General features: G+C 43.2%; 1 protein-coding gene across 4 annotated transcripts in view; it reads left to right on the top strand.

The window, feature by feature from the left end:
* The window catches only part of rbm39a (RNA binding motif protein 39a), a 48441-nt gene that overhangs the window by 14415 nt on the left and 18475 nt on the right, over window positions 1-15551 (top strand). For all 4 annotated transcript variants that reach the window (XM_029695099.1, XM_029695098.1, XM_029695097.1 and 1 more), the window contains one exon: window positions 13995-14132. In XM_029695099.1, coding sequence (XP_029550959.1) covers window positions 13995-14132 — 138 coding nt within the window. The remainder of the gene's footprint in view (window positions 1-13994; window positions 14133-15551) is intronic.

The following is a 15551-nucleotide window of genomic DNA, read 5'->3' as shown; positions in this document are numbered from 1 at the left end:
AGAAGAAGCCTGGGCATGGATAAGAAGTAGCCTAGGCAAGATCTAATAGCTGTATGATATTTTACATTTATATCACACCTGAGGCGAGTTCAACAAGGCTTCTGTTTGTGGTGAACATGTTGCCAGAGTAAGAACTTCAGTTGAATGAACATTGCAAAATGTTACGGTGAAGCATCAAACATTTACTTTTTGTAAGGATTACTGTGGCTTTTTAGAGACAATGTTCAAGCTGAAATGACTTCACTATTCCTACTAAATATAGTGGAAAGTCTACGTAGCCAATTTATATATTTTTTGCGGCAGTTAAGACCTGAAACAGACACTTGCGTTCGCCGCACACTACCTTCTCAGACTGTTAGCTAATGTTACAAACGGTCGCTGCTAACACAAAACAAATGGCTTATGTTAACTATTTCCCTTGTTGAATGCACCTTGGCTGAGATGTTATTGTCTTAGAAAACAGTTTATTTTGAGGTTTCTGTGAGGTTCTGTTGACATGCATTGGAACGTGTGGCCTTTTCATGGATTTCTTTTGCAAATTACTAAGAAGGAACATACAAATTTCCTAAAACTCCCTAATACTAAACATAAAATACTTTCAATAAGGTGTGGGACATTCATTGGTCTATTACGCTTCAGCAAGTAGCAGGTCTATTACAAACGAGCAGCTAGAATTTGTCCATCCACAATTCAACTGTGGGAACATGGCGGCTATCAACACCAGTCAACTGAAAGAGCTGGCCGCTACTATACGAGAGATTGTTTGTGAGGAGATTACCTCTGCTCTCGATTTACAATGAAAACCTGTAAATGAATCACTGGTAGTGTTCACTGCTAAATTGGATACCTGTTCAACCGAAGTGTAAAGTCTGGAGAAGACAGCCAATGCGACACAGGTGCGACTCCATGACCTGAAAACAGCGCAAGCTAAGTTTGAAGGGATAATCAAACTCTTAAAAGAGAAAACAAGTCTCTGAAAGACTACAACTTGTGTTGGGTGGTACTTCGTGCTCTGGGCCACAGTCTCTTCCCCCAAGGTGGGCTTTTTTGGAAAGGAGGCACACACTAACAACACAATCCTTTGTTTAGGGGCAATTGGGTGCTGCTTTTGAGAGGAAAGCTCAGTCAACATAGTGAATGGGTTGGGGGACTAAAGTTTTAGGAGGGCAGTTCTTACACAGTATGAAATCAGAGTGTCTTGTTTGCAAATAATTACATCTTAGACATCCTTAGGAATATAAGCATGGCACTTTCAAAATGTACCTTTCCACCCAGACAGACGCTCTACCGAGACTGAAAAATGTAAGCTTCAACTGCTGGCTACTCGTCCATTGCATAACCCAAAAACAGAAGTGCTTCCCTAAAAGCTGCTTGGGTTTAAACAAACATCTCTTTTCAGAAAGCGAAAAGCTCAATTAATAGGGACAGAATAGCAAAGTCAATTTGTTTGTCTCCTTAAATATTAAATGCTGCAGATCAGCTTCAGAATGTCATAGAGAGGAATCAATATATCCCCATATGTATCGGAGTTACATCTTTCGCGGGCATTTTGAAGCTTGTTTCTACAATAAGGCATCACAGTTAAGCATTGTTTTACAATGCTTTTATATAATCTGGATACTTTTTATGTATTCATTTCCAAATATAATATAAAGCTAACAATAGATATCCCTTTTGCCCTTTTCTGTAACAAAGGGTATGGGATACCTCCACTCAATTTGAGCCCAAACTCAACAAGTCCTTCATAGACATGGAGTTATTTAAGCAGTGCATGGGACAGTATTGCAGGATTTGGCTATACCGACATCTATGGATAGCATAATTGTGTTTGTCAAACAGGTAGGCCTACCACGTTTTTGAATAGGAAGAAATAGGCTCCAATTCTATATGTAATTCTATGATTAGGCCCATAAAAAATGTTGGTGCGCACGTGCACATATAGGAGGTCCCTTACCGGGCAGAGAGGAATTTTACTTTAACCCCTGCATCGGAGAGTTACAATGTTTCAATCGCTAGGCAGTTGGCTGCACATAGTAGGTAACAGTTTATTACTAATAATGACACCTGTTATCACACATGGCACGGCCCCACTATTGTTTCAATTAGAATAAAAGTAACATTTTTATTGAACATATTATCATTTAATAATCCTGTAGAACTGTAGAAAGGGTGAGATCATTTGAATTTTGGAAACAGGTGCTTTCATAAATGCATGGCGGGCCTCGTTTTGCTGGAGCAGTGTAAAATAAGTTTTCTGTCAATGACCCAGCCTTAACGAATTTTGTTTATTTCCATATCGAATTGGATTGTCCAACATTACATTTCAGCATTTCTTCATTTCGTGGCCCACATAGAGTGGCCTCTTCCCTCTGCTGTTGTGCTGCATTGCAGTCAGCAATGTTTTCTCTCGGTAGCTTCTCCATGGTCCTTAAATCAAATCAAAGATACCCAGCATTTCCACATTCAGCCTGTCGGTGGTCCCATGTAGCGTAATGTTCTGGGTGGCCATTACGCGTATCAGGGCTATGAGCCTCTGCAGCACCTGCTGCCAATGGAGAGTCTCTCCGTCAATAGTCCGTTGCGCTTGCGCATTGATAGTTTGCTTGGACACCAGCCTGATCTCCAGCTCCTTCCACTCTGAAAACTATGTAGGTGGTCATGCGACTTCTCATGCGAGCTGAGGAGGTGGCACAGATTCTTCCAGTCCCTGGTTCCATCCCTGACTAGCTCAGATTTGCCCTCATGTGAGGGCAGAAAAAACAGAAGGCTGCATCATTTTGTTTGGAATAAATGAGCCATGGTCTCTCCACTCTCACCCCATTCCCCATCCTCCTATTGTAGTGGGCCACCGAAAATATTTGTCTCTCATCTCTTGGGAAATTCTCCACCTTATCCTGATATTGCCCAGCCTGCACTAAAATGTCCCGTAAAGATCCATTCATATCTTTTGGCCACTCCCCGGGATCGTTTGTTTTTTGTCTGGGATGCATAGATAATAAACATGCATGGATAATAAATAGAGAGTAGCAGCAGCGTAAAAGGGCAATGCAAATATTCTGGGTAGCCATTTGATTAGGTGTTCAGGAGTCTTGTGGCTTGGGGGTAGAAGTTGTTTAGAAGCCTCTTGGACCTAGACTTGACGTTCCGGTACCGCTTGCCATGCGGTAGTAGAGAGAACAGTCTATGACTAGGGTGGCTGGAGTCTGACAATTTTTAGGGCTTTCCTCTGACACCGCCTAGTATAGAGGTCCTGGATGGCAGGCAGCTTGGCCCCAGTGATCTACTGGGCTGTTCGCACTACCCTCTGTAGTGCCTTGCGGTCGGAGGCCGAGCAGTTGCCATACCAGGCAGTGATGCAATCAGTCAGGATGCTCTCGATGGTGCAGCTGTAGAACCTTTTTAGGATCCATGACAAATCTTTTCAGTCTACTGAGGGGGAATAGGTTTTGTCGTACCCTCTTCATGACTGTCTTGGTGTGCTTACCATGTTAGTTTGTTGGTGATGTAGACACCAAGGAACTTGAAGCTCTTCACCTGCTCCAATACAGTCCCGTCGATGACAATGGGGGTGTGCTCAGTCCTCCTTTTCCTGTAGTCCACAATCATTTATTTTGTCTTGATCATGTTGAGGGAGAGGTTGTTGTCCTGGCACCACAAGGCCAGGTCTCTGTCTCGTTGTTGTCAGTGATCTACCTTAGTCCCTGTGCCTGCTGTTGTGTCATCGGCCAACTTACTTTAAAAAAAATATATATTTTAATTTTTTTACATTTATTTAACTAGGCAAGTCAGTTAACCTCTCTGGGCCAGTGGGACGCTTGTCAACAGCCAGTGGAATCGCGTCGCACGAAATACAAATACCTCATAAATGCTATAACTTCAATTTCTCAAACATATGACTATTTTACACCATTTTATAGATACACCTCTCCAGAATCGAACCACGTTGTCCGATTTCAAAAAGGCTTTACAGCAAAAGCAAAACATTAGATTATGTTAGGAGAGTACCCTGCCCAAAAAAATCACACTGCCATTTTCAAAGCAACTAGCATGCATCACAAATACCCAAAACACAGCTAAATGCAGCACTAACCTTTGACAATCTTCATCAGATGACACTCCTAGGACATCATGTTACACAATACATGCATTTTTTTGTTCGATAAAGTTCATATTTATATATAAAAACAGCATTTTACATCGGCGCGTGACGTTCAGAAAATATTTTCCCTCAAATGCTTCCGGTGAATCAGCGCTACAATTTACAAAATTACTATTCGAAAACATTGTTAAAATGTAATATTGTCATTCAAAGAATTATAGATTAACATCCCGTGAATGCAACCGCATTGCCAGATTTAAAAATAACTTTACTGGGAAATCACACTTTGCAATAAACGACGTGGTATGCTCAGAAAAATAGGCTAGGTGATACATGTTAGCACCATCTTGGAACCATCTAAAATCAAATATACTATTGTAAATATTCCCTTACCTTTGATTATCTTCATCAGAAGGCACTTCCAGGAATCCCAGGTCCACAACAAATGTAGTTTTGTTCGAAAAAGTTAATAATTTATGTCCCAATAGTTCCTTCTTGTCGTCACGAATGTGCAAAAAATATATATTTACGTTCGTTCAAACATGTCAAACTTTGTGTAACATAAATCTTTAGGGCCTTTTTCAACCAGAGCTTCAATAATATTCAAGGCGGACGATTGCATTGTCTTACTAAACGTTTCGGAACAAAAGGGTTCCCATGGGCGCCCGCGTCATAGTAGTAATGGCCCTCCCTCTATGACCAACATTCCAAGCCTCTCTTTCGGTTAGTTTCTACCATAGAAGACTCAAACCACTTTGTAAAGACTGTTGACATCTAGTGGAAGCCTTAGGAAGTGCTAAATGGTTAATAAGTCCCTGTGTGTTTCAATGGCAAAGGCTTGAAAGTGATTCCACACATCAGATTTCCACTTCCTGTTAGGATTTGTCTCAGGGTTTTGACTGCCATATGAGTTCTGTTATACTCACAGACACCATTCAAACAGTTTTAGAAACTTTAGAGTGTTTTCTATCCAAATCTACTAATTATATGCATATTCTAGTTACTGGGCAGGAGTAGTAACCAGATTAAATCGGGTATGTTTTTTATCCGGCCGTGCAAATACTGCCCCCTATCCCCAACAGGTTAAAATACTGTATATTATGCCAATCCCACAGCCATAGTAATAACAGGCAATACCTGCTCTATTCATTTCAGAATAACTAGAGTAAGGTGATCCCATCTCACCACTGCTGTTTTTGTAGCCTATGAAGCCATCTCTACTAAACGGAATCCCAATCGGTTCCCATTTTAAATATTTGGGAATAGATATATTTCCTTCCTTAGATAACCATTGCCAGAAACTTTAACAGCACGCTCAAATCAATTCAATCCGACCTCAGTAGATGGACTAATATCTCAGTTCTTTTAACCTGCAGAACATTGTCAAAATAAATATATTGCCACGGCTGAATTTCTGTTGTCTCCCCCTTCCAGCTATTGGGGTAAAATCCATAGTGCGGTTTCAAAATGTATATGGCAAGGTAAGCAAGCCCTGATATAAAATTAACACATTTGAAAAGAGGGAAATGTGTAAGATTTCCAGGCTCTAACATTTCGTCCCATCCCAAATTGGTTTAGAAATTATTATTTCGCACCCTGGCTGAGTATAGAGAGAAGTATGTTGCCTCCTATTGCCCTGCAAGAGGTGGTCTTCACTAATATATCCCTTAAACAATGTAAACTACGCTTTGGTCCTATTATTGCTCACACAATTTGTATTTGGCACAAAATTGAAAAACAATGTAACTGGGAATCAAAATTGCATGCCCGTACTCCAATATTTCACAATAATGCCTTGCGATCTGGAGGGCAGCCTTTTGCATCCCCCAAATCGTCCAAATGTGGAATCCGTACCCATCCCATTATCATGGACAGTATTGGTTTGAGAACATTCCAAGATTTGAAAGACACATACACCAGGCATCTCCTTTTTTCTATATTTACAACTTAGGTCAGCTATGCTGGGCTATGGAGTCCCCTGGTAAACCCAACTACCGAACCATCCAATGACTGGATTTTTTGGGCTCACTACCCCACGCAATATACTGCTTGCTTCTACAGCACCAACTTGCGAGTTGGTCATCTCCCACTTGTATAGTGTATGTGCAGCCAGGATCCATACAGTGAGCAAGTCCTCTACTTTCTCTCTGTTTGCTGTACTGGTGTGTGACTCAGGTGTGTGTTGCTTGTGTGTTTGCCATTTCACAGGCTGTCCTTGTTTCGGGAGGTGGGGTGCAGGCTGTATTTGCGAACCCACTGTAGCTTATAGCAAACTTTGAGAAAATTCCCGTCAAGAGATATGGAAGCCCATTTAGCAAAGCTAGCCTATAGTTTCAAATGGAGGTCCCTAATGAATGGTTTCAACACTGCAGTAGCAGTGTTTATTTTGTTCCATTCCAGGGCAATGTGAAGCGTCCAGACTTTCAATGTGTAGCAACTGTTTGCTCGCAGAGGATTAGAGGCGAAGTGACTACTCTTAGCAAAGAAGTAGCGAACTTACTGCTACTGGGGAATCCACGTCCGCCTACTTTCTTTGTCTTCTACTCCAGTAGCTGGACGCTGCTCTGACCTGATGGGAGTGTCGCCACCGTGTCCTCACCATAACCGACTGGCCGGTACTCTGCAGGGATCCCTCCCAGAAGGGGTCTTCCCCTTCCCTGGAAAATGTAATTATTAGAATGCTTCTGGATGACTTAGTTGATGTTCATATTCTTGACTCTACCAACCAGCCATAGAAGCACATCGCTCGCCGTGGAAGTCGAAAGCAGCGACCTTTGGCAATTGGGGCCTCCTTGGCAGTGGGAAGCCTGGACTGGATACAGACTTCAAACAGCTTCTCCCCCTGGATCCAGAGGTTCCGGCGCCTTCATCCCTGGGGGCTTCTATGGTGAATGAGGCTTTGTTGGCTATGAGAGGCTCGACCCGGGTGCCAAGAGTTGCGGGTGTTCGAGATTCCGCCTCTCGCCGGTCCTCGATGGGTCTTCCGAATCATGTGAGGCGTGAGAATGGGAGCACTTTCTGTTGTCTTTGGCAGCTCTATGGTAAGAAACGTCTTGGTTTATGGAGCAAAAACCCTGTGCCACTCCGGGGCTCGAGTACAGGATATTTCTAGTCTGCTCCCCACCGTTCTACGTCAGCACATGGAGATTAATCCTGTTGTGGGATTTAATGACATTAGGAATGGTAGCTCGGAATGGCTGAAACAGGATTTTGAAGAACTGACTGGATCTCTGCTGAATACAAAAAACATTTTCTGGCCCTGTGCCCTCGCTGGGTTGAGGTAGTGAACCTTTTAGCAGGCTACTAGCACTTCACAACTGGCTACGTGACTACTGCAGCTACTAGGTGTAAATTTTTTCAGACAACTTTGACACCTTTTGGAAGCAGAGGATGCTCTATAAGGAGGATGGGATCCACCCCAATCATTTGGGTGCCAGGATCCTGTCCAAATGCTACAAGGCAGCACTGAGGCAATGACTGATCAAATCAAGCTCATCAAAGGTATTTATTCCCATCAAATCGCAGCAATATCTTTCCTCCACAGTTTCCCATGTTGAAAGGGGTATTGTAAATAGTAATTATGTGCCTGTTAATTTAATTTCCATTAAATTAATAGCTCTGTTAGCTCCCGTAAAGAACCAACTGTTGTTAGCTCCACCTGTGCTATTCATAGTTTTATATCAAGTTAGCGTTTTTCTACATGTGCTCATAAGCATAGGGGTATTGTCAATAGAAATATTGTGCACATTTACCTGAATTCTACTTTTAGTTCTGCAACTTTGAATCCAGTCAGGAAGCCTTTTGTGACTAGCTCATCACTTTCAATTGACTTGTGTCACTATGGATGCTCCTGCTGTTTTCAGGGCTTTGACTGTTACATATAAATGTGTGAAGCCTGATGTATAAATGGGACTTTCTGGGTGCATGCCACTAGGCCAGACGTTCTGGTTCTCAGAGACCTGGCTGAATAATTAAATGATGGATAAGGACGTTGCCATTTTGGACTACAACATTTTCAGATGGGATAGACTAAAAAAGGGCGGAGGGGTGATTATTTATGTAAAATCTTCTCTTATGGCATCATGCTCTTTTAGCATCTCTGTCCCCAAAATATGTGAGCTGTTGGTTATAAAAGTGGCCATAAGCCCCCAAAAAACTCCTCATTGATTGACATTTTTTTTTATTCACCGCCCCAGGCATTCCTTAATTATCTATATTATTCAGAGTTTTTTTCTACTAACTACACCCTGTTTTGGAACTTGAATTTTTCTCATCCATTTTTACCGGCTGATAAACATGCCCCGTTCAAAAACCAAACTAACTCTGGGTACTCTCAGACCTCTTGATAAGAAACCAAGGCTCAACAAGCTGGCTAGTTAGCTGATTGGCAGCTATTTAGGCTATTGTGAAGTAGGAGCACTGCCTCGGTTAAACAAGCCAAATCATACAACTTCCTTAGCGCAATGACAGACTGTATGTGATCCCTCTAAATTACATAAAGGGGTGCTCCAATGTTTGATACTCGGCCCACTACTGTTTACAATGTATATCATATACAGTGCCTTCGGAAAGTATTCAGACCCCTTGACCTTTTCCACATTTTGTTACTTTACAGCCTTATTCTAAAATTGCTTTTCATCAGCAATCGATGGTTACATGCATGTTAACATCAGAAGCCTCCTCCCTAAGTTTGTTTTACTCTTTAGCACTCTCCGCCAACCCTGATGTCCATGCCGTGTCTGAATCCTGGCTTAGGAAGGCCACCAAAAATTCTGAGATTTCCATACCCAACTACAACATTTTCCGTCAAGATAGAACTGCCAAAGGGGGAGGAGTTGCAATCTACTGCAGAGGATAGCCTGCAAAGTTGTCATACTTTCCAGGTCTATACCCAAACAGTTCCAAATTCTAATTTTAAAAATGAATCTCTCCAGAAATAAGTCTCTCACTGTTGCCGCCTGTTACCGACCCCCCCCCCCCCCCCCCCCCCCCCCCTCCGCTCCCAGCTGTGCCCTGGAACCCATATGTGAATTGATCGCTCCCCATCTAGCTTCAGAGTTCGTACTGTTAGGTGACCTAAACTGGGATATGCTTAACACCCCGGCAGTCCTACAATCTAAGCTAGATGCCCCCAATCTCACACAAATGATCAAGGAACCCACCAGGTACAACCCTAAATCTGTAAACATGTGCACCTTCACAGACATTATCCTGACCAACTTGCCCTCCAAATACACCTCTGCTGTTTTCAATCAGGATCTCAGTGATTACTGCCTCATTGCTTGTATCCTCTATGGGTCCGCGGTAAAACGACCACCCCTCATCACTGTCAAATGCTCCCTAAAACACTTCTGCGAGCAGGCCTTTCTAATCGACCTGGCCCGGGTATCCTGGAAAGATATTGACCTCATCCCGTCAGTCGAGGATGCCTGGTCGTTCTTTAAAAGTAATTTCCTCACCATCTTAGATAAGCATGCCCCTTTCAAAAAATGCAGAACTAAGAACAGATATAGCCCTTGGTTCACTCCAGACCTGACTGCCCTCGACCAGCACAAAAACATCCTGTGGCGGACTACAATAGCATCGAATAGTCCCCGCGATATGCAACTGTTCAGGGAAGTCAGGAACCAATACACGCAGTCAGTCAGGAAAGCAAAGGCTAGCTTTTTCAAGCAGAAATTTGCATCCTGTAGCTCTAACTCCGAAAAGTTTTGGGACACTGTAAAGTCCATGGAGAACAAGAGCACCTCCTCCCAGCTGCCCACTTGCACTGAGGCTAGGTAACACGGTCACCGCCGATAAATTCATGATAATCGAAAATTTCAATAAGCATTTCTTTACGGCTGGCCATGCCTTCCTCCTGGCTACTCCAACCCCGGCCAACAGCTCCGCCCCCAGTCCCCCCCCCCCGCAGCTACTCGCCCGAGCCTCCCCAGCTTCTCCTTCACCCAAATCCAGATAGCAGATGTTCTGAAAGAGCTGCAAAACCTGGACCTGTACAAATCAGCTGGGCTAGACAATCTGGACCCTCTTTCTAAAACTATCCGCCGCTGTTGTTGCAACCCCTATTACCAGCCTGTTCAACCTCTCTTTCATATCGTCCGAGATCCCTAAAGATTGGAAAGCTGCCGCAGTCATTCCCCTCTTCAAAGGGGGTGACACTCTAGACCCAAACTGCTATAGACCTGCGCTTCCTCTCTAAAGCCAAGTTAATAAACAGATCACTGACCATTTCAAATCCCACCGTACCTTCTCCGCTGTGCAATCCTGTTTCCGAGCCGGTCACGGGTGCGCCTCAGCCATGTTCAAGGTACTAAACGATATCATAACCGCCATCGATAAGAGACAGTACTGTGCAGCCGTCTTCATCGACCTGGCCAAGGCTTTCGACTCTGTCAATCACCGTATTCTTATCAGCAGACTCAATAGCCTTAGTTTCTCTAATGACTGCCTAGCCTGGTTCACCAACTACTTTGCAGACAGAGTTCAGTGCGCCAAATCGGAGGGCATGTTGTCCAGACCTCTGGCAGTCTCTATGGGGGTACCACAGGGTTCATTTCTCAGGCCGACTCTTTTCTCTGTATATATCAATGATGTCGCTCTTGCTGCGGGCGATTCCCTGATCCACCTTTATGCAGACGACACCATTCTGTATACATCTGGCCCTTCCTTGGACACTGTGCTAATTAACCTTCAAACGAGCTAATGCCGTGGCTTCCAACTGCTCTTAAACGCTAGTAAAACCAAATGCATGCTTTTCAACCGTTCGCTGCCCACACCCGCCCGCACGACTAGCATCACCACCCTGGACGGTTCTGAACTAGAATATGTGGACAACTATAAATACCTAGGTGTCTGGCTAGACTGTAAACTCTCCTTCCAGACTCATATTAAACATCTCCAATCCAAAATCAGATCTAGAATCGGCTTTCTATTTCGCAACAAAGCCTCCTTCACTCACGCCGCCAAACTTACCCTAGTAAAACTGACTATCCTGCCGATCCTCGACTTCGGCGATGTCATCCATAAAATAGCTTCCAATACTCTACTCAGCAAACTGGATGCAGTCTATCACAGTGCCATCCGTTTTGTTACCAAATCACCTTATACCACCCACCACTGCGACCTATATGCTCTAGTCGGCTGGCCCTCGCTACATATTCGTCGCCAGACCCACTGGCTCCAGGTTATCTATAAGTCTATGCTAGGTAAAGCTCCGCCTTATCTCAGTTCACTGGTCACGATAACAACACCCACCCGTAGCACGCACTCCAGCAGGTATATCTCACTGATCATCCCCAAAGCCAACACCTAATTTGGCCGCCTGTCCTTCCAGTTCTCTGCTGCCAGTGACTGGAACAAATTGCAAAAATAGCTGAAGCTGGAGACTTTTATTTCCCTCACCAACTTTAACCATCAGCTATCTGAGCAGCTAACCGATCGCTGCAGCTGTACATAGTCCATCTGTAAATAGCCCACCCAATCTACCTACCTCATCACCATACTGTTTTTATTTACTTTTCTGCTCTTTTACACACCAGTATCTCTACTTGCACATCATCTGCTCATTTATCACTCCAGTGTTAATCTGCTAAATTGTAATTCTTCGCTACTATGGCCTATTTATTGCCAATCTCCTCATGCCTTTTGCACACACTGTATATAGACTTTATTTTTTTTTCTACTGTGTCATTGACTTGTTTATTGTGTTATTGGCTTGTTTATTGTTTATTCCATGTGTAACTCTGTGTTGTTGTCTGTGTCACACTGCTTTGCTTTATCTTGGCCAGGTCGCAGTTGTAAATGAGAACTTGTTCTCAACTAGCCTACCTGGTTAAATCAAATGTTAAAAAACAATGCCCCATAATGACAAAGAGAAAAAAAAAAAATTATTTTGTATTTTAGCAAATGTATTAAAAATCAAAAACAGAAATACCTTATTTATATAAGTATTCAGACCCTTTGCTATGAGACTCAAAATTTAGCTCAGGTGCATCCTATTTCCATTGATCATCCTCAAGATGTTTCTACAATTGATTGGAGTCCCCTGTGGTAAATTAAATTGATTGGACATGATTTGGAAAGGCACACACCTGTCTATATAAGGTCCCACAGTTGACAGTGCATGTCAGGGCAAAACCCAAGCCTTGAGGTTGAAGGAATTGTCCGTGGAGCACCAAGACAGGATTGTGTCAAGGCACAGATCTGGGGAATGGTACCAAAACATTTCTGCAGCATTAAAGGTCCCCAAGAACACAGTGTCCTCCATCATTCGGATCCGCCCATTTTTCACCTAAAATGACATACTCAAATCTAACTGCCTGTAGCTCAGGACCTGAAGCAAGGATATGCATGTTCTTGATACCATTTGAAAGGAAACATTTTGAAGTTTGTGGAAGTGTGAAATTAATGTAGGAGAATATAACACATTAGATCTGGTAAAAGATTATACAAAGAAAAACCATGCCTTTTTTGAAATGCAATGAATTATTCTAGCCCAGGTGCAATTTAGACTTTGGCCACTAGATGGCAGCAGTGTGTGTGCAACGTTTTAGACTGATCCAATGAACTATTGCATGTCTATTCAAAATGTTGTATCAAGACTGCCCAAATGTGCCTAATTGGGTTATTCATACATTTTCAAGTTCATAATTGTGCACTCTCAAACAATAGCATGTTATTCTTTCACTGTAATAGCTACTGTAAATTGGACAGTGAAGTTAGATGAACAGGAATTTAAGCTTTCTGCCCATATCAGATTGTCTATGTCCTGTTTTTTTTTTCTTTCTTTTTTTCTTACAACCTCATGCTAATCACATTAGCCTACGTTAGCTCAACCGTCCCGACGTCAATCTTGTAGAGGTTAAATGGAAGAATGATGGAACCACCAAGACTCTCTTGAGCTGGATGCCCGACCAAACTGAGCAATCAGAGGAGAAGGGCCTTGGTCAGGGAGATGACCAAGATCCCAATGGTCACTCTGGCAGAGCTCCAGAGTTCCTCTGTGCTAATGGGAGAATCTTCCAGAAGGACAACCATCTCTGCAGCACTCCACCAATCAGGCCTTTATGGTAGAGTGGCCAGACGGAAGCCACCCCTCAGTAAAAGGCATATGACAGCCCGCTTTGAATTTTCCAAACGGCACCTAAAGACTCTCAGACCCATGAGAAACAAGATTCTCTGGTCTGATGAAACCAAGATTGAACTCTTTGACCTGAATGCCAAGCGCCACGTCCCTTGGAAACCTGACACCATCCCTACGGATCAAGGGAAAGATGAACGGAGCAAAGTACAGAGAGATCCTTGATGAAAACCTGCCCAGGACCTCAAACTGGGGCGAAGCTTCACCTTCCAACAGGACAATGACCTTAAGCACACAGCCAAGACAACGCAGGAGTGGCTTCGGGACAAGTCTCTGAATGTCCTTGAGTGGCCCAGCCAGAGCCCGGACTTGAACCTAATCGAACATCTCTGGAGAGACCTGAAAAAAGCTATGCAGCAACGCTCCCCATCCAACCTGACAGAGCTTGAGAGGATCTGCAGAGAAGAATGGGAGAAACTCCCCAAATACAGGTGTACAAAGCTTGTAGCGTCATACCCAAGAAGACTCAAGGCTTTACTCGCTGCCAAAGGTGCTTCAACAATGTACTGAGTAAAGGGTCTCAATACTTATGCAAATGTGAAAATTACAAAGCAAATAAAACGTGTTTTCCTCCCCTATTATCAAAATATATTATACCTAATTAGCTTCAAATTTAAACAATTTCTTAAAGTTACAATTCATCTCGGCGGTTAACTCTACTCATTCTTTTAAATCATTTGACAGCCTTTATGTTAACAGCCTGAGGCAATCTGCACCGTTTCCCTACGTTCACTTTGTATGTGCTTTCTCTAGGCTGAGAAAAACAGGGCTGCTGCCATGGCCAACAACCTGCAGAAGGGCAACGCTGGCCCGATGAGACTCTACGTCGGATCCTTACACTTTAACATCACAGAGGAGATGCTACGAGGAATATTTGAGCCTTTTGGAAAGGTGAGAGGCGTTGTACAATGTACCATAGACGTCGCATGAATTTCAACTTTGGATAAGCTGTTTTTTCACACACACCACAAAAATCACCTTTCTAATAACGCATTGCATGCATCCATCACATTTGCAGACTAACATAAGGTAAAATGCCTAATGTGATGAGTAGATTTGTGAACCGTAGTACAAGTCATTGTTATAAGTATATAGAACTCACTCAATGTTTGCAAAAATTACCGTTCTGAACAGAATGCAGGTGAGCGATTGCAGGTGTTAAAATTATCCATCACTGCAATAAAAATCTCTGGGGGTGGTTTAGAGATGACATAACGTAATCCAGAAGCATGTCTGTTCTACAAAATATATTCCCAAATATTGATTTTCTCTGTTAAGCTATGTGCACCGAACTGACATGCGTGATTGTTACTGACGAACGGCTCTTTGCGCAATACCAACTGTCGACTGTAGTGGTGTAAAGCTCACCGCCTTTGGACTCTGGAGCAGTGGAAACGCGTTCACTGGATGGTGATGAATCACGCTTCACCATCTGGCAGTCCGACAGAAGAATCTGGGTTTGGCGGATGCCAGGAGAACGCTACCTGCCCCAATGCATAGTGCAAACTGTAAAGTTTGGTGGAGGAGGAATAATGTTCTGGGGCTGTTTTTCATGGTTCGGGCTAGGCCCCCAGTGAAGGGAAATCTTAATGCAACAGCATACAATGAAATTCTAGATGATTCTGTGTTTCCAACTTTGTGGCAACAGTTTGGGGACGGTCCGTTCTTGTTTTAGCATGACAATGCCCCCTTGTACAAAGTGAGGTCCATACAGAACTGGCCTGCACAGAGCCCTTACCTCAATCTCATCGAACACCTTTGGAATTAATTGGAATGCCGGCTGCGAGCCAGGCCTTACTGACACTACGATGTTCAGAAGAAGGGAATTAAATAGTCTATAATGTGGTGCTCAACTCAACTGTGTAGCCTACTGCAGCTGCTTGCAAAGCAATTCAAAGCCACTACTTTTAGCATTCAGGTCAGGATGTAACTTTCCAGTGCTACTATTTTTGCCATGTAATGCTGTTATTAAAACAAAATCAGACAACCCCATAGTAGAATAGGTTACCTATTTACCTAGTCTGCTTGTTGTGTGTTATGTAAGATATATTCCTCCGAGGCGCATTCGAGTTGCGATAGGGAGGCGAACCTGCATTCTGACAAGCAAGCAGTCAATGCACAACAATTCTTAATAAATGTACAAAATGATCCTCTTTCCCTAAAAGCATGATGGTCATCATCACTTTTTTACATGGAAGGGGAGGTTAACCCTGCTCCGTGTGTTGCATAGAGAAGACCTAGAGCTGAGCAGAAGCATTTATTAGGATATGCATGCGGGGCCTGGGAAAAATATATTAACCCATTTCATCC

This window comes from Salmo trutta, chromosome 16 (assembly GCF_901001165.1).
Source record: "Salmo trutta chromosome 16, fSalTru1.1, whole genome shotgun sequence".
Lineage (NCBI taxonomy): Eukaryota > Metazoa > Chordata > Actinopteri > Salmoniformes > Salmonidae > Salmo > Salmo trutta.
This window is presented reverse-complemented; position numbering and strand designations above follow the sequence as displayed.